The 27719-nt window shown below is 34.7% G+C and overlaps 2 protein-coding genes across 3 annotated transcripts in view; one reads left to right on the plus strand and one right to left on the minus strand.

The window, feature by feature from the left end:
• On the minus strand, positions 1 to 18908 carry LOC129921996 (uncharacterized). Its single transcript, XM_056005712.1, has 6 exons — positions 18752 to 18908; positions 16386 to 16442; positions 10128 to 10207; positions 8362 to 8436; positions 6318 to 6481; positions 1 to 3023 (listed from the first exon to the last, which is right to left on the minus strand). The coding sequence occupies exons 1-6, from the start codon at positions 18807 to 18809 to the stop codon at positions 2915 to 2917; spliced, it is 543 nt and encodes a 180-aa protein (XP_055861687.1). The 5' UTR covers positions 18810 to 18908; the 3' UTR covers positions 1 to 2914.
• LOC129921997 (uncharacterized) overlaps positions 18381 to 27719 on the plus strand; it is a 27302-nt gene continuing 17963 nt past the window's right edge. Inside the window, exon 1 of one of the 2 annotated variants that reach the window (XM_056005714.1) lies at positions 18381 to 18439. The gene's annotated coding sequence lies outside the window, so the exon portion shown is untranslated. Of the gene's footprint in view, positions 18440 to 20489; positions 20639 to 27719 lie in introns of those variants that run through there. The other variant, XM_056005713.1, reaches the window with a different exon arrangement.

The following is a 27719-nucleotide window of genomic DNA, read 5'->3' on the forward strand; positions in this document are numbered from 1 at the left end:
TTTCTTTTTTTTTTTTTTATCGCAAAATACATATGTCAAACCTACCACGAGCTAAGGAGGCTAAAGAAAAATATAATATAATTTTAAGAGAGGAAAAAGTTGTTCGTTTAAAGAAAAATTCTATTTTTTTTTCTTATATTTCTTTTATGGTGTTCAGAAGTGTAGCATTTTTTAAAATAATAATAATAATAAAAATAATAATAATAATAATAAAAAAAAAAATAATTTCGTAATCTACGATTGTCAAATTTTTTTTCTAAAATGTATTTAAAAAATTTAAAAGTTGTATAAAGTAGATACAAGACAACATACTTCAGGTATAATTTAGATTAAGTTCATTCTCCTCAGCTCGTGGTGGTTTGCAAAAAAAAAAAAAAAAAAAGTCTGGTTCGGCTTCCTAGACAATCTGATTGGTTGAATGCCCACGTGACCCTCCATGTACTGCAGCTCGTTGACACGTTGATAGTTGGAAAAAAAGAAAAGAAAAAAAAATTAGTTTATTTCTTTATCAATAAAAAAGTGTTTTTTGTTGTGTTCGTGCTGTGTAAAGAGTTTCATTATGTATTTAAACAAAAAAATTAATTTAGTTTGTATCTGAAATAAGATTTTATTACAGATATTTTACAAATTAAGGCAATGCTATGTACACATGATCCCCTATAATTTTATATCAGACATTTCTTATTCATCACCATATATTATCATTTCTTCTTTCAATTGATAAGGTCTCAAAGGTCAAGGATTCTATAATCAGATCGAGGCCACTTTGGGAACTAGGTCAATCAGTAAAAAGAGAATTTTCTCAGACAAATTATTTTTGTTTAGAGAATACACTATCCCATTCACTTTTTCCAGTAAAGTAATTGTGTTGCTTTGGTCAGTTTTGTAATATCCAATTTCACTTGTATTTGTAGCATAGAAGATACTTTAAAAAACCAACTTTGATGTATCATATAATTAGCCTATGTTTCGATTCATTATTTTGTTTTGTTTCAGCTTTTTTTAACTCTCTTTGGTGAATTCCCAATTTTCAAGTTTTCTTTATTCATCTTCTTTCACCTTATCCATAGACATTCCCACGAGCCAATGCAAATTGACATTTTTTTTTTTCCTTTTACCGTCTTCACCTTATCCCTAAGCATTGCAATGAGCCACATCTAACAAATCGTCAAATTCTTTGTTCATTCATCTTATCCCTTGGCATTCCCATATCCCATGAAATCTTCATTACTTTCTAATAAAGCTCAGAAAACTTAAGATCATTTAATACAATTTTTTATTGGTCCTTTATCATTTCTATGAGTGATAATGTAAACAGTCCAAAACATGGACACAAGTTGTTTGTTTCATGTCACAGTAACAAGCAGATCCACAGTTTAGAGTGTCCAGTGCTTCACTGAAAATAGCCTCCAATGTTGACGTTGGGACCTCGAGCCAAAATCTTCCTTGGCTGAATCAGCTGTAATAGTCGTCCACGTTCATTGGTAAGGGTGCAGTCATTCAGCACTTCATTGCTATTAGATGCAATAATAATTTTTGTGGATACTTCCAATTGTGCATCGATTCTTTGATACTGTTTTTTTGATAAGAAACAAGAAACTTGCAATCAGCATTGGTGAATAGAAGTTTTGAGTCTAAGTGAAAGACGTGAAGCTTAGAATCCAGTAGAGAAGAAATGTTGCTGAATGCTAGTTACGAAATGAAAATGCGAAACAAACGAATTGATTAAAAAAACAACAACACATAAACTATAATTAAAAAGATGCAACTATTCCAACGTTCATAACCTTATTTCTTACACAGAAGAGTCGAGACAGTCACCGCCTTTGTCCGTTTGGTGGGGTCAAAGCAATTTTGGGAATGCCTTCATTCTGACACGGTTCCTTCTTATGTAAGAGATTCATTGACTGAAGGAATATAATTTCATTGCATGGGGTTGTCCAGCAAAAACTTTCAGGCCATGAATATCCCTATTGCAGAAGGCAGCTGGTTGTATGAAGGTTACCTTGTTTTTAACCTCGATCCAAGAAACATTATCGGCGTGAATTATAAAAAGTAGATATAGGTAGACATTATGGTGTCAAGTACTCAGGCATTCATTCAGATACAAACTAAAGTAACATTTCTCAATCTTAATTGCTTGAAGTTTTTGAAAAAAAAAAGATTTATGCCTTGCTAGAGATATCATGAGATAAAGAGCACGAGGACATTTAATTAGACACACATTTTATCACAATAAAAAAAAATGTTTATCTTATATTTTGGAAAAGAAAATATATTGAGAAATGTTATACTTTATTTCAAAATAATTCTGTATTATGTTCTACTTAGCATCCAGCTAAATCCAGTCAAACCTTATTATATAAGATATATTATATTATAGTATAACCCTGCCATGCATACCGCCATCCAAGATAGTGCAGAAGATGCGCACTATTAAACACTAGACTAGGAAGGATGTTGGCATTGGAGAAGAGAACGATTTCCGCCCAAGTCTAGAGCCGAGATGAAGATGCTGTGCTCAAGGCAGATGTCCTATGTGTTTGTCATGTCTCCATGTAAATAAACATCTATGTCTCGTTGAGTTGCCTCACTTAAGTTATTACAATACGATTTTAAACATTTAGTTTCGACAAACTGCTAATTAGAACTTTTGCTTCACATTTGACAAGAAATGGTTTGTCGGTCAAGACTTTCAAAGTTATTACTGCGCATGACTTAAACACGTTAAGACATCTGTAAATCTAGCATGTATTGAAGAAAAGAAAAGATAACTTTCTTTTAAATGTCAGATATACACAACTAATGGAGCTGCTGATGTAAAGACACAAAAAGTGAAGGCGCGACTGGACTTAGTGTCTAGTTTGTAAGTAGAATAGTGTCTAGTTTGTAAATAGAATGTTGTTTTCAAAAGTCAACGTACCGTTAAACGTAAAAGTTCTGTAGTTGCGTTGTCCCTGCTCCCATCATGGGTAACAATTTGAACAGCATTGCGTTCTCGCAGTTTCTTATAGGACTCAAATCTTTGAATCATTCAGATATTGACATGAGACAATGTAAGACCAGGTAGAATAAAAGGGACATAATTCATGCGATCAGGAAAGTCTAAGACTTTATATCTTTTTGTTTTAATTTTTGTTATTTAAAGAAAAAATAATTTAAGAACAATTAGACGAAAACATTTTACCATTTATTTACACAATGAATGTTACATTGCGGACTCTAAGAATTTAATGTATATGTCAAATCATTACATAAATGCGGAAATGTAGCAACTAGCAACAAAGATTACCACCAGTGTCCTTAATGGGACATTTCTAAAGTGTAAATATCTGATCCCACACATATACTACACTACTAACCCTCCTCAATAACGTACACCTGCTATCCCTCCTCAGTTTAGCAGACTAGGATGTTTAACGCCATTGAATATTAGTTTAAGACTGTCATTGGAAGACAATGGATGAGCTCAGATAAGTAACTGGTTTTAGTTTCGCCTTGAGACAGAGCAGCATTTCTTTTTCAGCTTCATTTCCTTTGCTCTAGGCGAAGATTTTACCAGCACGAAGTCTGTCTCCATGCTGTCTGATGTTGGCCTATTTCCTCCCACATACTTTCATTGATATCTGTGGTTCTCATGTCTCGCTTGCAGAAATCTCTTTCGGTTAGTTGTAGGGGGGGGGGCTTAAGTCTGACTCACTTCACAGGGTCAGCAGATAATATATCGTAGTCGAGAGGCTAAATACGCTTGAACTTGGCTTGGCTACCTATGAATGGGGCTCGAGGTTCGACTAAAGGCAGCACGGAAAATCTTCTCCCAGATACCCCCTCCCCCCATTGGTCCACAAATGAGATTTGACCATAGCGCTCAGAGCATGCTATAAGCATGAAAGTAGCGCTATATAAAAGCTATTATTATTATTATATTTCGGGATTCTACCGTCTGACATGTGGATGACATATCCGAGCCAGCGTAGTCTTCTCTGTGTCAGGAGAGCATAGATGCTGTGCATATTGGCTAATTGTCTTTAAGTACTGAGATAATATTTTACGTTACACATCTGTTCTATACGCATTTTCAAACCATATACTATTGGTTTGTTCTGTCAAAAGCACATGTTTAGAACAAAAATATCTTAGATGACAACGATGACTTATGACTTGTTACCGGTCTTATATGAAGGTGTCTGATTCACTCATTTGAAATCTTCTATTCAGTAGTGAAATATAACGTTTCAATCTGGTGGCTGTTATTAGAAGGATATGGCTTTAAATAAAATTATTACTATAAATTTTTACTTGAGTTCTACAGTTAAACGAAATGTATTATTTGGTTCGCCCTTAAAATTACCTACATATCTCTAAATAAATGAATAGAATGGCCTAATATTTAATAGAAATATTTTGTATATGTTGGTCTTTACTTTAATACCCTCCTAGTTCCGGCCTTAGATAATTGGAGAATAATAATAATAGCGAAAATATAAGATTAGGCAATTTATTTAAGACTAAGTCAAGCTTGTGTACTCAAACAAAATGATTGGACACATGTTTGAGTTCTGTGCTAGGCCCACACCAATCGGATGGCCTAGTTTGCCTATGCTTAAGGCCGGCCCTGCCCTCCATCTTGTTGTTTTTGCGTAGACATCTATGTATGATTACTGAGAATGTGCTCGTCTAAAAATACGTACGTGTTTGTTAAAAAAAAATATTTCTGTTCATGTTTTATATTTTGTGCAAAATATAGAAATACTTATTACAAAAAAAGCGTATCTAATCAATAAAGTATCATTTTTTTCGTTTTTTGTTTTGAAAAAAAAAAAAGGTGACCCGACTAAATATCGCGGACAAAATAGCGCCGACAAAAAAGCGCGAAATTTCTCGACAAAAAAGCACAAGACAAAAAGCGCGGACTTCTCTGTGGTGTGTATAAAAGTAGCGGATTTATGTAAGTGAACGTCCTGGGAAGCATTGTTGTTGAGAATTTGAATAGATCTAGAAGTCTGCCATATTTTTGGAGAGAGAGAGAGTACAAATAATTTCATCTCATTCTCCTAAAAATATAATAATGATTTTGAAATGTGATGACCCTGTTCAAGGGTTAGGTAAGGTGATGTGTGTTAACATTGTCAATTAGAAATCTTGATTATCTGCGGCATCTCTCTTTGATCAAACCAGGACGAACTTAGGTGTGTCAGGATTAGTTCAGCTGGCGGTCACTTATCTCGCCAAATGTTTGCTTAATCTCACTTGTTCCACCTGCCGATGTAAGTACTGCGTAGATCTAGATGACCCTTGGGCAGATGTTGTAGGAAATGAGTATGACTATTGGGAGGACAACTACATTGATCGCCAGAGACGAAACCGCAGGGTGACTCCAAGATTTCTGATAGCATTATGGAACGTTAGAGATCGTGTACAGGACAATCTACCACTAACAAACAATTCAGTGTAGAGATGGCACCATGCATTTCAACTGTCTATTGACGGTCATCACCCTAATGTGTACAAGTTAATCTCTCACTTCCTCAGAGAACAGGAGAACACTGAGAACACGATTCTGAGCTACAATGCTGAAGAACGAAGTAAAGCTGCAAGCAAGATAAAGTACCTCCAACTTGACAGAAGTCTTGCAGCTATATTGCAGATGTAGGGAAACAAGTCAGTTATGGAATTCTTAAGTGACATGTCCTACAATTTAACTTTGTGAAAGTTAGTGTGTGTGTATATATATAAATCTGAAAGTAGGCTATCTTTGCCTGTTTTCAAAGTACACTTTTCAAATGTAAATAAATATGTTTTGAAATTATTCATTTTAGCTTATCATAACTTTTGCTTACCGTTTGCATATTTATGCTTTAAGATATCTAAAGTATTTACTGCAAATTGACTGAAAAATACTAATTTGTCCTAACATATGAAACGAGAGGTGTGCTTTTATCTTTGTGTCTTTCTGAGTATTTTAGTAGATTTTTTTTTGTATTTGAAGATTATGGTTCAGATGTTTATGTATAATTGTTACTTTACTTTTGAGTCTTCTCTCCTGAAGGCTTTCTAAATTTAGTGATTTACTAAATGTGTTACTCTAGTCAAATGTGAATATTCATTTGCTAAGAATCTCACTGCTCTATTTTGTGTCTGTTCCAGTTTCTTAATGTTTTCATGAGTTGAAAGCGTGATACACTGTTTGTTGAACTACATATTTACTGTCAGACCGAGTGTTAGGAGTTCAGCAATAATTTCAGAGTAACATAGAATAGATCAGACCCGATTACATTTTGTTCAGATTATTTATGTGTAAGGCTAGGTGAGCTTACCTCTCGTAAAACTGTTTATCGAGATAACGATACTTTCTGCAGTCACCCACAAAGCCAATGACATAAACTTTTTCCTGAATTCCACTGGATTCCCAGTGTTGAAATATCAGGAAATTTTCCAAGTTCACCAGAACCACAATGCTCGCTTTGAATATTTCGTGGAACTTAAAGAAATATAATTCAAAGTAGTATCTAACACACACAACAAAATGTTAATGCATTTATCAAATGTTGTCACTTTAATGAGCAATGATAGTAAAATGTATCTTTATTTTTCTTAAAGATTAAATAAACAACCAGTTTAAAGGGTAAAAAATGTTAAAATAATTTTTTTAAGTAAGCATCTTTTTTTTTTTTGATGCTGGGAAACAGATTAATGGAAGAACAAAAAAAAACAAAACAAACCAAACAAAACAACCTAAATTCATTCCAAAGTATTTTTTTATTACAATGCAAAATATTTATAGATTAAATCGGATTGCACAATATAAGCAATGGTTATTTCTTACCACATGGGGCCTGGGGGGCTTAACCTATTTAGAGGCCCCTACATTTTGATGTTCGACATCATGACATGAGATAATGGCATAGTATTCAATATTTAATGTAAAAAAAAATCCGAACACTTATTTGGGGGCCCTTCTCAAGTGGGGGCCCAGGGGGGATTTTAAATTCTCTCCCTCCCATCCCCCACCTTTGCTACGCCACTGGCTACAATGCATATACTAGAATCATTTCTTCATGTTTGGTGACCTATTTCTGAAAAGAGACATTCCTGATTTTTCCTTTCTTCAACCAGAAAGCTAGTTTGTAATGTTTCCATTATGGTAACCGATAGGTAAAAATGGTATTGGCATTAAACAATAAATACGTCAGCATTTGAGCTTACATGTTTTTTAATGGCAATCATGATGGTTTTTTTTTTGTTGTCCTCACTAACTCATTAATAAAATAGTATTGAGGTTACTCTTTGGAATCAAGATATGTCAAGTTTAAAACAAGAGATCCAACTTTAATTGAACATTTGCTGCTACAGTTTAAGTATCGAACCTCATTATGTTCCTTTTTGGACGGCAGTTCTAATAATGGAATTTCCCCAAACAATTACTCTCTCAAGTCTTATACAGAGATTTTATTGACACTATTATCTTAAATGATAAAACAAAACAGAAACGACTATTAGATGTTTTCCATGCTGAATACTTTCACTAGGGCAATGGTTCTAAAACTGCGGTACGCGGACCTTAATTAAAATACATTTTTCGCTAAAATCTAGTTTATCCGATAGAATAATTTGAATAACATTCAACTCGCCATTCACTTCTTTTTAATATGTCTATTACTAAATATTCATGGACAACCTAAGACAAACATTTGATGGCATTCTTTAATTGGATCTTTCTGACTGGGTATGGAACCCTTTTGCGGTCGACAAACTCATATCTCAATTACAGACAAATCCATAGAAATGCAGGAGCAGCTTATTAAATATCCACCAACGAGGAATCAATGTGTAATTAAGGATACCACAAAATTCTAGTTACAAAAAGATATTCCAAATGTACATCCTGCATTGTGGCAATTGTAAAGAAGTTGTTGACTGCTTACCTGTCTTCTTATTTGGTACAAAGTGAATTCATTTCACTAATAAACCTTATTACAAATAAAAAAAAAAAGGCTAGAAATTTTCCTCGTTGAGCCGGTCTTAAATACACTCATAAAATTTCATCAACCTCGTCAAAGTCAATATTTTATTTTAGTTTAAACAAAGGTTATAATCCCAATAAACACTCCTTCAACAAAATGTTGTTTTCTTTTTAACATTGGTTGCTTATATAATATGTATTTATGTTTTGTTTTTTTTACTCAGGGGTCCGTGGGCAAGTTTTGACTATATATAGGGGTCTGTCAAAAAAGTTTGAGAACCTCTGCCTTAGGGGTTAGGGAATTTACTGTAAATTATATTAGGTTTTATTGACGCCACGTTGTATGGCTTAGAAACAAATTAAAAAAAAAAAGATTATAAAAAAAAAAGAACCCTCACCTTTGACTGCTTCAAATTACTGCTTTGAAGAAAAAAACCTTCGTCCACAGGTTCGAGGAAGAAACGTTCTGGACTCTAGACAACCGAGAATAATAATGACAGAATTAATAGTAAGGACTACAACTTCTGCAAAACGTACATTTCAACACAAGCAATTAGCAAGCTGCTAACCATAGTTTGGTCTCATTTTTTGATTCACACATCTGAACCTACTGAACATACAACTTTCACTGTAATTAGTAGGGCCACGAGATTCATAAACGGAAATTGGTTTCGTACAAAAAATGTATTGCTTTTTATATGATAAAATGTCTTGATTTGTTACATGACAAGACGTCTTGATTTGTAACATGACAAGACGTCCTGATTTGTTACATCACTAGACGTCTTGATTTGTTACATCACTAGACGTCTTGATTTGCTACATGACAAGACGTCTTGATTTGTTACATGACAAGATGTCTTGATTTGCTACATGACAAGACGTCTTGATTTGTAACATGACAAGATGTCTTGATTTGTTACATCACTAGACGTCTTGATTTGTTACATCACTAGACGTCTTGATTTGTAACATCACTAGACGTCTTGATTTATAACATGACAAGGCGTCTTGATTTGTTACATCACTAGACGTCTTGATTTGTTACATCACTAGACGTCTTGATTTGTTACATCACTAGACGTCTTGATTTGTTACATCACTAGACGTCTTGATTTGTTACATGACAAGACGTCTTGATTTGTAACATCAGTAAACGTCTTGATTTGTAACATGACAAGATGTCTTGATTTGTAACATGACAAGACGTCTTGATTTGTTACATCACTAGACGTCTTGATTTGTAACATGACAAGATGTCTTGATTTGTAACATGACAAGACGTCTTGATTTGTTACATCACTAGACGTCTTGATTTGTAACATGACAAGATGTCTTGATTTGTAACATGACAAGACGTCTTGATTTGTAACATGACAAGACGTCTTGATTTGTAACATGACAAGACGTCTTGATTTGCTACATCACTAGATGTCTTGATTTGTTACATCACTAGACGTCTTGATTTGTTACATCACTAGACGTCTTGATTTGTAACATGACAAGATGTCTTGATTTGTTACATGACAAAATGTCTCTCTACATCACGACAAAATCAAAGAGACTGCACCCCTAACATGATTAAAAGCTTGACGCCTTTAAATCCTGAAACAAAAGACTAAATACAAGACTAGAAATTATGTAAATCCTTGTATAGAACTCGATGTTATTGACAAATGATGAAATGGCAGGATGCCAAAAATCGGCGAATCTAGATCGTTATAACCAATATCTGGTATAATATAAACCGGATAAAATAAAACAAGGTCGAATGATCTATACATTCCAGAGAGAGATTTTCGTACATGATAGAATTTCCATAATTATCAAGCTCCTTGGTGTCTTCCCATACCACATGACCAGATAGACCCCCAGAACTATTGATAAGGAAAGTAGTTTTTAACAACGTATAACATTTTCTGAGCACTAAGTACATTCTTAACTATTGACAAGTAAAAGTACACATATCTATAAACAAGTAATGTTATTACTTAAAATAAAAAACAAACTCATACCAAAGTTATATCTATTATGTGATATATATAGCAATAGTACAACCTCTATAAACAAGTAATGTTATTACTTAAAATAAAAAACAAACTCATACCAAAGTTATATCTATTATGTGATATATATAGGAATAGTACAACTAATGTTAACTGACCTTTAAGCTTATATTCATAATGGCTAGATCATCACTAGCAGAATGATTATTTGATCCTCGATCGATAATATCAGGATGATCTGTTTAGAGGACAACGAAGAATGAAAAAGAGCATAACTAAACGATTGAAAGGAGTAAAATAGATAAGAGTCAGAAATAATACAAATAAAAGAAAAAAAGAGTTAAAAAGAAAGCGATATGCATATATATATAGGAGAGGAAGAACGTGTGTGTGTGTGTGTGTCAAATATATTTATAGAGTGAGAGACAGAGAGAGACAGAGAGAAACAAAGATCTATCTATCTATCTATCTATCTATCTATCTATCTATCTATCTATCTATCTATCTGTCTATCTATCTATCTATCTATCTATCTATCTATCTATCTATCTATCTATCTATCTATCTATCTATCTATCTGTCTGTCTGTCTGTCTGTCTGTCTGTCTGTCTGTCTACCTACCTATCTATCTATCTATCTATCTATCTATCTATCTATCTATCTATCTATCTATCTATCTATCTATCTGTCTGTCTGTCTGTCTGTCTACCTGCCTGCCTGCCTACCTACCTACCTACCTACCTACCTACCTACCTATCTATCTATCTATCTATCTATCTATCTATCTATCTATCTATCTATCTATCTATCTATCTATCAATCTATCTATCTATCTATCTATCTATCTATCTATCTATCTATCTATCTATCTATCTATCTATCTATCTATCTATCTATGTACCTTTCAAAATGACCATATTTATCATAGACAAACCATATACCTTTCTAAATGACCATATCCATTCCATAGAACGACTAGAACCACTTCATGTAATGTTTAAAATGTTGATTTAAATTAGTTTATAATAAAATTTAAAAAAAATGAAATAATATTTCTATTCACCATTAATAAAAATGATTTAGTCTTGTCCTTTAAAGTATGTTTAATTACGACCAAGTTTGTACAACGTTATTGTGATGGGTAAAAGTTTACAAAAGATGTTTCATATTGTGTTTGTAGAAAAGTGGAAAAAAATAGGTCTTTTATGTGATCAATGTTAATACGACTCCTAAACATAAAAAAAAAAACACCAAACAACAACACTTAATTAGATGTTGATTTAAAATCTGATAAAACATTTAGTCCAGATGATCATGGAGAACATGAGTAAACTGAACATGTTAACCAAGGCTTCAGTGAGTTCATTTTTTTGCCTGAAGAAATGACACTTATTTCGCATATCAATAAAAGTGCTAGTACCCGTATATTATAAACTGGTCTTCAAATTGAGCTTTACATTTAACTCGGTATGCTAATTAAAAAACAAACAAACAAACAAACAAACAAAAAAAAACAACGAAATGATGTCCAAAAGAATTATAAATAAATATTTTCTCATTTACGATCAGGTTTATTTGTTTGACTTTAAGTCCCATCTAGATAAAAATAAAAATAGCATAGACTAAAATTACACAATGAGAAACTTTTCCCCTACTAAATACTACTGGAATCAAACGAAGTAGGACGTTTTGGCGCAGGGGATGTTTTGGCGGGAAATGTTTTGGTCACATTGTTTATGTTTATTGTAATATTTCTATAATTAAGAATGATACATATCTATGTTTTGTATGTGTGTTTTTGTCTAACGTATTTGTCATGTAGAGAACAAGAGATCTATTTGTTGTTGTTTTTTTTGGTATTTACGTTTGTTGTATAATTATAATAATTACACTACAAAGTAGGTGTAGATTTTAAAATTTTCCAAAACAAAACAAAATTATGATAGAAAATTTGATCCAAATTTAAGTGAAAACGAAAAGGGTTTAATTTGTAATACAACTAAAATGATGAATGTCCTCATGGCCATTTCACACACCTCACGTTTAGTTTATGGGGGTGGGAAAAGTATCTCTAAATTTAATTCTCTTCTTCGCTAAACAGTTTTAATGAGTAAGAAGTAAAGGAAAGATCACTCTCTTATTTCTGCGGATAGTCACCCCACGAAAAAACAAGAGGGAGGGGGGAGAACAAGTGGTATTCACACGTCGCTACGGATGTCTGCGCGCTGGACTGTCAAACCCTGCCCTCCCCATCCCCCTTTGTCCTCCGTGGTGGACTAGGAAGTAAACTATCTTCAACTCTAAAGGAACATCCGAAACATGTAAAACATTTTACTAACAAACATTTTACAAACACTAAATAGCAGGGCCGGACTTAACCATTGTGGGGCCCTATGCGAAACAGATTTCGCAGGGCCAAGTTTGGGTAGGGAAGCAGATAATAAGTGAAATTTTAGAGTTTGTATTAGAAAATAAATTCGTCTATGCATTTTATTCATTCTTTACTACGTACAAAATTACTTTACGAACATTGCGTGTAGCAAATTCATACAGTATATATCATAATAATTCTGTTTCCTCTATAGCAAGAATTACCAAATGTTCACACACCTCACGTTTAGTTTATGGGGGTGGGAAAAGTATCTCTAAATTTAATTCTCTTCTTCGCTAAACAGTTTTAATGAGTAAGAAGTAAAGGAAAGATCACTCTCTTATTTCTGCGGATAGTCACCCCACGAAAAAACAAGAGGGAGGGGGGAGAACAAGTGGTATTCACACGTCGCTACGGATGTCTGCGCGCTGGACTGTATAGCAAGAATTACCAAATGTTTCAATCTATCTTTGAGAATTGTTGACCTCAATTAATTCTTCATTAGTTTGAGGCGCGAAAAGCTTCTTTCACCATATTACACAATTACGGCTAATGCATAATGCCGTTTTTATTTATCGCGCGTAGGATTGGCGTTTTCCATATTGAATGACACCCCAAAATGACAATTTTTGTCTATATTCTTCCGTATATTTTAAGGACTATTTCGTAAATTTTGCAATTTCGGGATATTTCCTGGAGCTCCTGGTAAATCGACAGGAGGGGCGTGAAATATGTTTTAATGTCACGTACACTGTATCAGCCAAGGTCTGCCGGCAAGGTCAACTACCTCGGGAAAAACCAGCCTTGTATTAGTTTCATTTTCGAAATGAATTTCATTGGTTTCAAAATATTAATTATTATGTAGTTGCTGCATTTATTGGTCAGATCTCAACCAAGCGGCAATGAGATATGAGTCACGTGGCAATTCGCCCAAAGCTTTGTATTTTCTTTATATTTTCTAGTCAGTATTGTACGGAATGTGTTAGTGTAAAGATGTACTAAAGTCGGTTGTAAATATTTGTAGGGATAAGATCTAACTTGTATGTAGTTAAGAATATATATTTTATTCGTATCAAGACTCAGATATATTATTGAATAGATCAGTTATTCATGTACACTTAAGCATTGTAACTATTTGTGTATAGTGTTTTCAAGTTATTAATTAAAGTAATTGTTTTTGAACGAAGAGAAGTTTCTTCATTGAATTTAGATCGTACTTAGATCATATTTGTCAAGTTGTAACTCCTAGACCTAGATGATCCTCTTATCAATTGGCAACATTCTGTATGATCGTATCATCAACATAGATCTGTCTACTTCTATACGATCATCTTATCGAAAGATCATTTCAAGATCCTCGGCAATCACGATCATTGATGGTGCAATATAGTTCAAGTCTGATCGTGACAGTAGCACCATCTTAGAGTGTGACATCAACACCATTGATGATCGTGACATTTAAGTTATACAATATTTTAATTTCTTCTTCTTCTTCTAGCCAGCTTTATTGCTGCTGAGCTGTGAGCTCTTTTGCAGACTGTGCCAAGGAAAAAAAGTGTGCTGTTTTCTTCAGTTGTTCAGCACTGCCGTACAGGGTGTTGGTTATGTTGGGCTGTAGTGGAAGTAGGGTCTGCCTAAGGTGGATTAGGGAGGGGCATTCAAAGAGGATATGGTTTACGGTTTCAAAGGAGTGGGCGCAATGTCTGCAAAGGGGTAGTTGTGTGGAGTTTATTTTGTTCAGGAGGTAATTTAATAGTGGTGTGTGTCCTTTTCTTAGTTGGAAGATTGTAGATTGTTCTTTACGGGGGAGGAAGTTAATACTGTCCAGTTTGTTAGGCGTAGTCATTTCTTTCTACATGGCTATGCCTGTGTTTCCTGATGCCCATTGGTTGAGCCACTCCTCTTTGTGATTGTTGACTAACATTGACCTTAGGGTGAGGTATTTAACAGGTCTATCTGGTTGTTCCATAGTTGAACCTGCCTTTGATAACTTATCTGCCATTTCATTTCCCATGATACCAATGTGTCCAGGGATCCACTGTACTGTGATATTGATATTTAATTTTGATATCATCTGATGGATTATCACAATGAGTGTTGTCAACTCTCTTGGGCTGTTTGAGGTGCTGCTGTTAAGTGCTTGCAGAGTAGATTGGGAGTCTGTAAAGACAACAATATCTGATGGTGGTTGCACTCCTTCATATAATTTGTTTTCCACTGTCTGGAGTGCTATGGTAATTGCCTCAATTTCGGCTTGGAAGTTTGAGCAGTAATCGCCACAGGGTGCGCTTATCTCAAAGTGTTTATTTTTAGGGAAGACCAGGAAGGCACCAAGACCAGCATTGATGGTAGCTTTGAAAGCCGATCAGTCTGTATAAATATGGATAGCTGTTTTTTGAATAGCTTTCAATTGTTTCAAGCGTGCCTACTTTGAGCTCCAGTGGATTAGATTCTTTTGTTAAGGTGTTATTTAGTAAATGTGTTTTGATGGTTGGTTGTTTGTAGTTTAGTCCGGGTGTAATGTTTGAAAACCTGGTAATTTTTTCTCTGTTATTGGGTAGGTGGTGTTTTAGGGCTAGTTCGTCAGTAAGTTGGATCAGAGTCCTTTGCTTTTTTTTGGTTGTTTTTCCTATTTCTCTGTGTTAGTAATTTATTTGGATGATCGTCCTTCAACCTTCTGTATCTCTCAATAGCTTCTAATGCTGCTCTGTTGCGCTTTAACTTAAGAGGTTCAATATTGGAGTCTATTTCACATGCTGCTGTGGGAGTAGTTCTCATACCTCCACTAATTAGCCGCAAGGCTTGGTTTTGGATTGTATCTAATTATGATTGATAGGTTAGTTGGCAGCTACTTGTATGAAGAGACAGTTATCCATTACAGATCTGACGTATCCAACGTATAACTGTCTTAAGGTTTTCTTTTCAGCTCCTCAGGATGTTCCTGCTAGGTGTTTTATTATGTTTAATCTTTGTGATGCCTTTCTTTTAAATCTGCCATAAAGTGTTTTAGAGACAGTCTTTGGTCTAGTATTACACCAAGATATGTTGAATTTTCTTCTTTATTTATTGGCTGAGAGTCTATTTTTAGGATGTAGTTTCTTTTTGCTGTTTTGTTGCTGTGGCTAAAGATTGGGGTTCCAAAGGACTGTCAATGCCGGGGGTAGCCATCCGTAGTTCACACTATGTCCATTAACCAATCTGACTTATCATTTAATGGATGTATCTGTGGGTCTATATTACTATAAAAATAAAAAAAAAAACAGGCCAGCCATACATTTAAAACATTATTGGTGTAGGTATTGTCTTCACAAGTTCGTTTTTATCTGCGTCAAGAGAAGACCAAGCACAAAGCACCCATATTCAAAATATTTGTTAAAATAAAGTGATCTCTTAATTGTTTTTTTACTTGTGCGGATATTAAACTAATATTTTTTTTATGTTTGGGGTTATTATTGGTAATAATTTTTTTTTTGTATCACAAACAAGGGAAATAATTTGTATTTGACTTTAATGGTGGTATAAACTGAATTAGTTCCCTTCATATATTGCCGTCTAAAGCTTAGCGAAAACATACATGAAAAAGAAACGACTATACAATCTTCCATGAATCTCTCATAGACTCTTCGCTAGTAGAGTGGTTACCGCGTTGGCTTGAGAAGCTTGAGAAGACTTTAGCCCACAAGTTCGAATTCAGGTCGTTCCCCTTTTTTTAAAATACATTTTAAAAGCGATCACCCAGCTACCCCGTTCTTTCTTTCCCTAACCCTTTCCAAGTTGTCCAGACAAATAATATGATCATAGCGTGTTAAGAAAGCTAAAAGCATGAATTTGCGCTAAACAAAAACATTTGGTAAAAAAAATATTTCTAATCACACAGATTTACTATCTATTGTTAGTCTAGCTAGATCTATTACAAATCTAATTACATGACTGATCGATTGATATTTTGCCTAAAAACCTAGGATATCGGCAATTTCGCGCTTTGCCGGTAACATACATACATGAGCATGCACATTTTGTTTTCGCGATAAAGAAACTAACTTACCGTTATTCCCAGGAGGGTGAACATCTATATCATTAGATTGTATCAGATTAATAATATCTAAAACAAAGGATATAAAACATATATGATTAATAAAAAAAAACGAGGATCAAACGTCTAGAGGGTGGGGGGAGCTTTTGTAGTATAATCTACACCCTAACTCATTAATAAGTATTATCTTTTAAAGCTCCGGCAATGTCACTTGGTTAAAACAAATAATTTAATAAAGTTAAAAGAAGACAAATAAAAAACGCATAAGTTAAACAAAAATAATACAATTAAAAAAATAAACTACAAACGAGGTCAATAAGAAAATAAATTGTAAAGATTGAAAGAAAAAAAAAAACAACAACTTATAGATCTATACAAAATATATATTAGCAGGAATTAAAATTTAAATATATACAACATTTATATTATTTTACGGCCTAGGCTGATACTACTCCCTAACCGGTTTGTTTTAAAAACGCTTCATTTAAAACTGTAGCTGTACTGGCATGATTCCTATAATTGAACATGATAGAAAACCATGGAAGTCTAACAGAACATACTATCTAAGTTCTTATAATATACGGGTTTCAGTAATGAATTACATTTATTAAATTCTAAATACCAGATCTACTTATTTACTATATATTTGTAAGTTACCCATCACTGATTTATTGATCACGAGATCTCTTTAAACAACCGTACATATCCGCACGACATTTCGTGGACAGTTTTTTATTTGACCTCCTAGACGCTTACGATGAACGGTTTATGAAACATGTATATTTGATTTTCTATATTCCCATGATACATAGAACTATAAAGCATAAAAAAAACAAAATTCTGCATTTTTTTAAGGCAAAAGAAAAACATTCTAGATCTTCTCTCAAATTGAACCAAATACAAACTGAGGCTTTTTTTTTTTTTTACAAAGATCGAACAAAAAAGTGACATAAATTTCCTCTATGCGAAGCTAACTAAAATTATTTCTCAATCAGCAATGACTAGAGGTAAAACAAACCTTTGTGCAGAATTTACAATTTAACACTTCACTTTGGTACACCCAAACGCATCAAAGACTTATGGACAAAAAAAGAAGTTTAGCGTAGCTAAGAATTTTTCATCGATTGGGTGCCCGGGGGGCTTGACCTCTTTGGGGGCCCCAGCATTTTTCGTAATATTTAATTTTAATGTGAAAACACTCATTTAGCCCCCCCCCCTCAAGTGGGGGGAACGGGGGTATTTACTAATGCTCTGACTTCTCCCCTGCACTAGCTGCGCCACTGTGCATTAGCTCTATTTTTTTTTGTAAGATTTGTAAAAAAAAAAAAATGTATGCAGTGTTTTTTAGTCTATTTTAAAGGGAAGTGGAAATGACGTAAGGCATATTAAAAAAAAATAGTCTTGGGGGAAAAAAAAATGCTGTGAAAATACAAAATTCAAGATATTTAAATAAATGCTTTCTAAAATTTCTATGTAGTGCGAGACACTTAGTTAGTAGTTTGTATTATAGACGCACCATAATTGACGGACTTTGGACGAGACTAAGGACATCCTGATTTAGTTGGGTTTGAGGCTACCTAGAGACATAAAGTCACTTGGTGATAGGATTTCTTAGGGATAGCACGTATTGATTGACAGAGGCTCGACTGTGGCCTTTTCAGTATTAAACCATCATCTGAATTGTCTAACAGTCTGGACTTAGCTTTCTCACTTGTTACTTTGTGTGAGTCTATGTTCTTGTTAGTTAGTTAGTCGCATTGAATACACCAGCAAAAGAAACTCAGACATCTCCAGAATAATCTGTCGAAGTCAGACAAGCATCAATAAATACAAGAGAGAAGGCTTATCACAGTAGTATGCGGTCATATGGGGAAATACCGAAAATAAAATAGATAACAAAATAGTTTGTTAAAAATCTTGTGGTTTTTAGCGAATAGCGGTCGAAAGGTTGCGATTCTGTAAAAAAATGTTCTTAGTGAGCACTAGGAGGTACAAGGAACGTGTGGACGAAATTTCATGTGGATACGTACGATAGATTATGAGATTTCGTGATCAATGAATAAGTGGTACGGTATTTTCGCTTATATATAGTAGATTATCTAGATTTAAAATATAAATGTGTTAATTTTTATATCATTGATCTCTCTCTCTCTATATATATATATATATATGTATATATTTACGTATATAGCTTGATTTGATCTAGATTCTAGATATTTAAAGATCTTTGCTGTGATCTAGATCTAGGTCTAGTCTTAGTGATCTAGATCTGTGATCTTGATCTAGGTCTAGACTTAGACTCTGGATCTAGATTTAAACGCATAGAAACTAATAAAGCTATAAAAATCATAGAAAATATATATATTATAAAACCTTACCGTTAATAGTGTTAAAACTAACGTTATTATTGTTATTATTTCTATCATTATTATACATTTTGAGATCATCGAATTCACAAAGTATGATATTTAGTGTCAACTTTGGTAAAGAATGCAATGAAAGGCTGTGTCTATCTATTCCTAGAAGTAAAGATTCCACCAACCAAAATATCTGACCCACTTTCGGTTTCACATGTCTATTTTTAGCTGACCTAAGCAAGGCTGATTTATTTATTATTTTTTATCAATAATCATGTATGATGCATTGAACAGATAAGCCAATTTTAAATGTGGTAAAGAAAAATAAATCAATCAAACAATGAGATCCACATTAAACCGTAAGAAAAAAAAAGGGGGGGGGGCGGGGAGAAGGCATTCTATTGAAGAATTCAGTACCAGAAGAAACATGGAAAGTGGCACATAGAAAAAAGTTAATCACAGTAAGTGACGTTTTGTAAATGTAAATGACTGTTTATGTTTCCTTCGAAAGTGATGCATTAAAAAAAAAAATAAAAGTAAAGGTTTACTCGAGTCTCCATAATAAAAGGCCAACATGATAGCCATTGAGCTATTCAAGTACTAATAAAACATGAAGGTTTTATTTTCTCGGTAGTAGTTTGAATTTTTCTTTTCGAACGATCTAATTCTCTCCCCTTTCCACCTAACGCAACAGTAATTGATAACGACTAATTGATTAACTAAATGTTGTTTTTTTTATTATTATTATTATTCGTATGTTATTATCAGCAATGAATAATTGTACAGTTTCAACTTGATCCGAGAATGGGACTTGGGAGAAATAACGTCAAGATTTTTTAACAGACACTGACAGACAGACGGAGTGAGTTGATAATAAATTGACGACAATCTTCTAGGAATTAAAGTAAGGTGTTAACATTTCTCTACATTTCTTCGTCTTTTCTCTGTAATTGCCGTTATTGATAAGACGAAGACGCTTGAAATTCTAGGTTCATGGAAGCTCCCTTCCATCGGCAGGTCTGATTCATTGGAGGGAATCCATTACATGGCTCGAATCCTAAGACCCTCGGGCTAGAAACAGTACGTTGTGGTGCATCCGTTTTGGTTGGAGCAGTGGTCGTTTTGGAGCAGTGGTCATTTTGGAGCAGTGGTCGTTTTGTAGCGGTGGTCATTTTGGAGCAGTTGTCGTTTAGGAGCAGTGGTCGTTTTGGAGCAGTGGTCGTTTTGGAGCGGTGGTCGTTTTGGAGCAAATTGCGTAGGAAAGGTATAAAAGGGGCGACTCGCGATTGTCCACATCCATTTTAGTTAGGCAGTTGGTTAAAAAGAACCGCATTAAAATGTGGTCTTTCTTACACATAGCGGCCAATTTGTTTAAAACATGATGATCAAAATGAATTTAAGTCGATTAGCTATTTTGATAGCACCATTCATTAATACTATTTTTACATTTACGCATTCGCTTTTTTTATAACATTATTATTTCGTTTAATTGTTTACAAACCATTCTCAGTGACTCATCGACAGTGATACGCAGGCCGCGGAATATATATGTCTAGTTATTTTATAATATCCAAATCTTTATGCCAGTAGAAGGCCTCGTAAAATTTACATCGCCCATACCAATTTGCGCCCTACCGGTTAAATACTTCTGTTCTATTGTGTATCTGACACAGTTAGCCAACCTATTGATTTAATTATTGTGTTAGTGACAGAACACACCTTCAAGCTGACATGCGCAGACAGCAGCGAAGTGCAGCTACACGCCAAGACACAATCAGAGCGGGATTGATTTCAGAGCATACGCCATTTTGTTTATTTTTTCATTTTTTAAAACGTTATAGTGATAATAAAAAGTGTTTTATTTCTTCTAATCTTCGTTGTTATTGTTTATTTGAAATCTACATCCAGGTACATCTATTTATTTTTTTATGTAATTGTTATCTGGCATCGTTAAAATACTATTAAAAAACAACAACAACAATATGATGATTCATGATCTAGATCACGAGTAGATGAAGAACCTAGATTCGATAGACCTGATAGAGAGACAGAGAGAAATCTAGATGTATATAGACCTAGATTTAGATCTTATAATCTCCATCTGGTTAACTATGACTTCTTCAAAGGTTAGATTCTAGAAGCTAGAACAAGTTCTAAATATAGATGATTTAGTCTAGATCTATAGGTCTATCTATTCTAGATCTACATCAACATTGAACCATTATAATTTTTTTTGGGGGTATACATTTGAGTCTATTTTAGAACGAGGCTTTCAGATCTATACTAACTAATTATTTTTGTACAAAGTTTGTATTTAGCTAATGATATCAAATTCTAAATTTTGTGGTAATCCTGTAGATCTGCGTCCCGCGCTCACTAGGTACCGATAATTTGCCAGAATACAATTTAATGTATATAATAGATGTAAATATTGTTTTTTAATAAATTTGGTTGTAAAAAAAAAATAACCTTTACATTTAAACTATACATCAATAAAGTGCTTTAGCGACTTCATTATGATCTGTGACTTCATTATCATGATTATGATCTGTGCGCTGCCATTTTTTTTTAGTGATTTACAGTAGTGCTGCCCACTTGTAGCATTTTAAGGATATTTTTTGGGCGCATTTTGTTTACAAAAAGCAAGTGCATGTGTACTGTAGATGACATCTGAATGATCTGATGGCTAAGATTTGAATATGTTCGATGCTATCTTTCGCAGTATGGCGGGTGATATATGCCTCTTAGTGGCTTCGTCCTGACCTACAAGGTTCAGGTTTATTTGTGGTGTGGGCAATCTCCTCCACGGTGGGTATTCAATAAATTGTTAAATAGTTAACCGGTCAGAGGAGAGTCCAGCATGTTTTAAACAAATTGGCCGCTATGTGTAAGAAAGACCACATTTTAATGCGGTTCTTTTCAACCAACTGCCTAACTAAAATGGATGTGGACAATCGCGAGTCGCCCCTTTTTATATCTTTCCTACGCAATTAGCACCACCCTCTCTATCTCCTTCAATATAAATGAGACATGTTACTGAATATTATTGCAACGTTAATTGTCTTAAAGGTGTCGCTAATAAACCTACATGCACTCATTGATCCCTGAGCAGTATCTCTGTTATATGCACTACTGCTATCTGAACAGGAAGCATAGTATGTTCGACTCTTCAAGAAACTGATGGAGTTAAGACCAACACTTGCTGCACAGAGTGTGATGTTAGATTTTAAGAAGTCAAAATGCAGTAAGCACAGTAGTCCCGGCGACAAGACCTGCTAGTTTTGTATTTCATCATGGACAAAGTCTCTGGCGTAAAGTATAAAATGAAATCTTGCAACTACATATATAAAGCTCCTCCTTCGTGATCGAAGATGAGCACATTTCTCTTATCTTATGCACTCAAAGATGACTGTCCTCGCTTTAAAACCCGGCCACATGCATGTTTGGTCAGATGCAGATAGGCTTGCTTGTTCTCTCAGCTTTTGTTGCAGGTGCATATCGTGATGATAAATGAACGAAGTAAAGCTGCAAGCAAAGCAAAGTACCTTTTGCCGCTCTGGTGCCAATGTATGGAGTTTCTACGTGACATTGCATACATTTTGACTTTGTGGAAGAACTTTTTTCTAAATCTGACAAATAGGGAAGTATGCGTTCGTGTTTTTGAAGTGCATTTTTAGAATATAAATAAATGTGACATGACATGAAATTTTTCTTTTTTCTTTTAAGTTTGCATTTTATATTATACTGTAAAGAAGTTCACTTTCAAGGCTGTATGCAAACAAACACAACACTACCAACTCAAACAACTTGACAACTCAGGACTCCAAAATACCAATAATAATAATAAGGCTTGTCTTCAAGTCCGAAGATTAGTGAGGAATGCAGTATTTCCCGTGGCTGTGCAGCCCCAGCTGTAACCTACATATTTTGCCACATCCAAGGCAAGCAGAAGTATTGTCCGCAGGTGGTCGATTTAGATTTTCTTTTCACCGTCTGCGTCTGTCCTCGGCAGCGGATTTACTTTCGTTGCTCCAAAATAACGTAACCTTTTAATGCCCGATAAATCACAGCCAATACTGTACAACTGGCAGCGCGTAACACTGACTGTACAAATATTTCACAGAATATAACCGTACCACCGTATCAACTGTTGTGCCATTGTATCAAACTACACTGGCCTCTCCGCTTCGTCCGGGACTGACGTCACACTGGGCTCGCTGTGTCGGTCTTGATCTCAGATCAAGATGTCGCCTTTTACTCGTAAGGTGTCTTGGCTATATTCTACAACAAATTGTCGTAAAGCGCTGTACAGAACCGCACAGAACTGAACCAAGCCAAGCCGTGTAGTGTACCCTCCCTGCTGGCGTTCCAGAAACTGACGCAAAGTCACTCGACCATTCTGGTTAATACACCCGTCTAGCGATGGCATGGTTCGATTGTTTCGGCTGACTACACACACACAAATACCCATATCCGCACCACCATCAAAGTTTGAACAATAGTATATCTGAAATGCTTACAGCAAAATGACGGGAACTTTTTGATAAAATTAAAAATACTTTATCTGCGCTATTTTGTTCACGCTATTTGTCTGGTCACCTGTGCGAATAAAGTGACTTGGTCTATCGGGCTCAAGCCTGCCCTAATGCTGGCCTGCTCTGGTGCCAGGATACCGGCACTTTGAAAATACCAAACAAGTCGCTCGTTACATTCGTTCGGAGATTTTGCCTTCTGTAGAGAGATTAGTTTTTCTCGTTTTCTCTTCTTCCTCGGGCAGGGTTTAAACCCGGGACCATCGATAAATCTGAAGGACAGTCCAACGTGCAAAATGCTCGACCAGGCAGCCATCCTGCCATAGACTGGTGCATTTTTTGCAGAGACAAATGTGAACACTCTATAGAGGATACGGACTTTCAGACATTGGCGGCAGAGATGAAAAAAGACATCCAATTGTTATTGAGATAGATGAAACGAAATACTTTCATTGGAAATACCATAGAGGTCAGTGGAGAGAAGGCCACTATGTGTTTGGAGGTGTTGTGTGTTGAAATAATTTCATTGGAAATACCATAGAGGTCAATGGAGAGAAGGCCGCTATGTGTTTGGAGGTGTTGTGTGTTGAAAGAATTTCATTGAAATACCATAGAGGTCAATGGAGAGAAGGCCACTATGTGTTTGGAGGTGTTGTGTGTTGAAAGACTTTCATTGGAAATACCATAGAGGTCAATGGAGAGAAGGCCGCTATGTGTTTGAAGGTGTTGTGTGTTGAAATACTTTCATTGGAAATACCATAGAGGTCAGTGGAGAGAATTCCACTAGGCTTTAACACAGGCTATAACACAAGACATTTTGCCTGGAAAGCACATAGTCTATGATTTATTGGCTGCTTATGCTCGTGTAGCAAATCTAAATAATGGAGTTTACATTCTGTAGTAAAACATCAAGGCAACTTCATAGACTCAAGTGACAGCGATACATCCACACAAAATACAGAGAATTAATTGATGAAACATAAACATACATGACTAGAGTGACACAGGAAATGTTTAGGACGTATTTTTTTAACGTAACGTCTGCAATCTATAAGATAAGATATGAAGATATTTTTAAATCTATTTTATAGATTATTATTGAGACTATGGTAAAATAAGTATTATTATTGGTTAACAATGTGTTTAGTCTTCAATTTTTTCTTGATTCAATTAAATCTAATAAAAGCGTAAAAAATAATTATTCATTATATTTGTAATTATTTTGGTATTTAAGAAACATGGAACTAGATATAAATCTAAAACAGTTACTCAACATATGAAAAATTTAGCCCTAAAAATATATACCTAGCTAGATCTAAAACACTTACTCTGCAAGTGAAAAATTTAGCCATAAAAAATATAGGCTATGTTTAGAACTACAATACTGTTGTTGTTTTTTGCACGGTTAACACATTTCACTGGCACACGTTGCCAAATACTTTATAGAATGTTTTGTTTTAACTGTATTGAAAATCGTTTTCTTTTAAAATAATATATAGCTACATTTGTAAAAGACATTTTAATTTGTAGTTGGCAGCTTTTGAAATGATTCCATCCACCCCCAAACCTTCGGGCAAAAAATCATGCAAATGTGTTGACAACAAAAGAATGTCATGAAAATGACCCGGGACGCTGATCTACAGGATTACCCTAACAACGAGGCGAAAGCACGAAAGTTAATACTTATTTTTATTGGACAATTTAAACAAAAAAGCACAAACACTATAAAAGGTGTGAATTTGTGTATGTGTGCGTGAGTACACTGCAGCCCTCGCCAGTAAGCTACATGATAGACTAGAGCTAGATCTGTAAATGTATTTGTGTCAAGGATTTTCTGTTGTCATCTTTTATTGCCAAGACGACCATAATTTGGCAACTCATGAGCACTATACAATGGGATTTACAGACACTAAATGGTTTGAGCCCAGTAGGCCAAGACCAATTGGCAATAGTAAAAGAGTGACGGGATGTAGCAATAAATGAGTTGATCTGGACTATGGAATAGAATAATAGGAGTCCATTACAACTAAACAGCTCAGTATTCTTCTCCATCTCATGCTCGCCACCAGAGCGTAGAATATCCTTACCCCTCCCCTTGGCATTTTATTGACAAAATTAATCAATAGAACAACTTTTTACTTTGCATCACCATTCTAAGATAATTTTTTCTTGATTTAACAATTATACGAAAAAATTAAAAAAAAAATGTTGACTTTGGTTGAGATGATCTATAAAACAACAAAATCTGCAGGCTAAATTCAAACACTTGTGTCTTATAAATAAATTAATTAGGCTGCAACAGATTCTTGATAATCTGAATCAACTGTAGCACAGCACTAACTTCCTTCCTTCCCCTTAGTCTGTTGGATAGTTGGGCACCACACATGATTCGTCAACCGTCTTTCTCCATACCTCTTTTGCTTTGAATAGAACCTCTTTTAATGACAGGCCGCCAATTCTTTTATGTTGTCTACCCATCGCTTTCTCTGTCTTTCTTTTTCCTGGTACTGTTCCCACACTGTCTGTTTCGCTTGTTCATTTGATCTTACTCGTAGTGGAAATTTATAAATAGCTTTTTTTTGTTTGTTTTTGGGTGTCCAGTGAAATAAATAAAGAAGTTTAGATGAGCGACGTATTTAATACACCATGTTGTTGAGAATTGGCGGGTCATATAAGCTTAAATGAAAACCAGGGAGTAAGTTCAATGAGAAACACAATAACCAGGGCCTGTCCTAACAATTGCGGGGCCCTATGCCAAACTGATTGCGCGGGGCCTATTCTGGGTGGGAATAAGGGTAATAAGTGAAAATTAAGATTTTGTATAAGAAAATAAATTCGACTTTGAATTTATTTATTCTTTACTAAGAACTAAATTGCGATCAAATTAACTTTTCTTTACGAACCTTGCAACTTATGGCATATTTATATGCCAGTGACTATAAAAGTAAATAAAGAATTGTAACTTCCGATTAAGGTGAAAATTCCCCCGATTATTACATTTTATTACATGAACGCTGACAAAGCCTTTTTTCTCTTATTTGTTTTACGCAATGAATGACACCCATAAATGACAATTTTGACTATTTTTCGGGAGATTTTTATGAGTTTTCAGGAGATTTTAATAAATACAGGAGATTTCCAGGAATTTTTTCGTAATAATTACACCTAGAATTAGCGCGAGGCCTATGAAAGCGCGGGGCCCACTGCGACCGCATAGGTTGCAGTGGCCTAAGACCGGCCTTGACAATAACTACCACTACCAACGCTTTCGTGTAACTGCCTACACATCCACAGCCTAGATTGGGTTATGGGTACGTTGTTCAACTTCTCAGGCCTCATCGAGTCTATCTGGCCCTTCAGGGTAACCAGTAGCTCGTCTATCTATTTCTGCATCATGTTCAAGGGCTTACTAATATCTGGTCCCCTGACCAATTAGGGCTTGACGGAGAGGGGCTGTTTAAATTTCCTTGCTTCTGGTGATCTTCATATCTCTGTCTCTTGTTTCCGCTGTCGGCTGCTGATCTCATACAGTTTCCTTAACATGGTCATTGTTACATTCCTTTGGCAACCTCTTCCGGGACACCAGTTATTGAGAGCTAGTGGCCATCTAAAAATAATAAGGATTATCTTCGCAGCCGAAGATTAATCCACTATTTCACTTGGTTTCGCAGTCCCAGCTGTGACATGTATCTATGCTAAAAGGAAAAGCATTGATAAAATTTTGTTACAATAATTTTGGTGCGGTTTTTAGCTCTGTAGAATCAAATTTCTTAGCTTGTATTAATTTGGTAATAGTGGTTGTTCATTTATGCCTCCCTTGACATTTTTTTGTCATTATATTTCAAAATATCTCCTGATTTTTCTTTTCTTATTTACTCCCTTTGTATTGATTTCTCTTCTTTTTCTTTCTTACTAGTTTTATTGTTTTAAGAACGTCAATGTAATCTTAAAAGTCAAATTGTAAGCAAATCGCAGATTAAGAGGTAAAATCCCCAATGAGAAACTTTAACACATAGATCAACAACCAAATAATTACTAAGGATGAGCTCAGATTTAGAACTTAGCAGACTAAGGTACTTTAATAGGCCTATAGACTTACAATCAAAATTATAAGTTGTGTGTTTCCATCAGGTCTGGATCCCAAAACCATCAGATCAGCGCGACAGTTTTGTTAAAAATTGAATGAATTTTTAATTAGTCCTTTTATAAAGATTTCAATCTCCACTAGTCATGCGATTTTAAGGAGCATCAAGCAATCTGTTCTATGCTCTAATTGCACTTAGAAAGAAGAAAGGCTCTTACATGAATGGGGTATAGCATATGGAATGAGAATTTAGTTAAAATAAATAATATTCTTCAATTATAAAAAATCATTTATGAAACAAAGAATACCTTTTGTGTTTAACATATTTCTTGAGTAAAGCTTAAACAAGGCACTACAATTGTATTTTTATTGC

This window comes from Biomphalaria glabrata, chromosome 12, assembly GCF_947242115.1.
Source record: "Biomphalaria glabrata chromosome 12, xgBioGlab47.1, whole genome shotgun sequence".
Lineage (NCBI taxonomy): Eukaryota > Metazoa > Mollusca > Gastropoda > Planorbidae > Biomphalaria > Biomphalaria glabrata.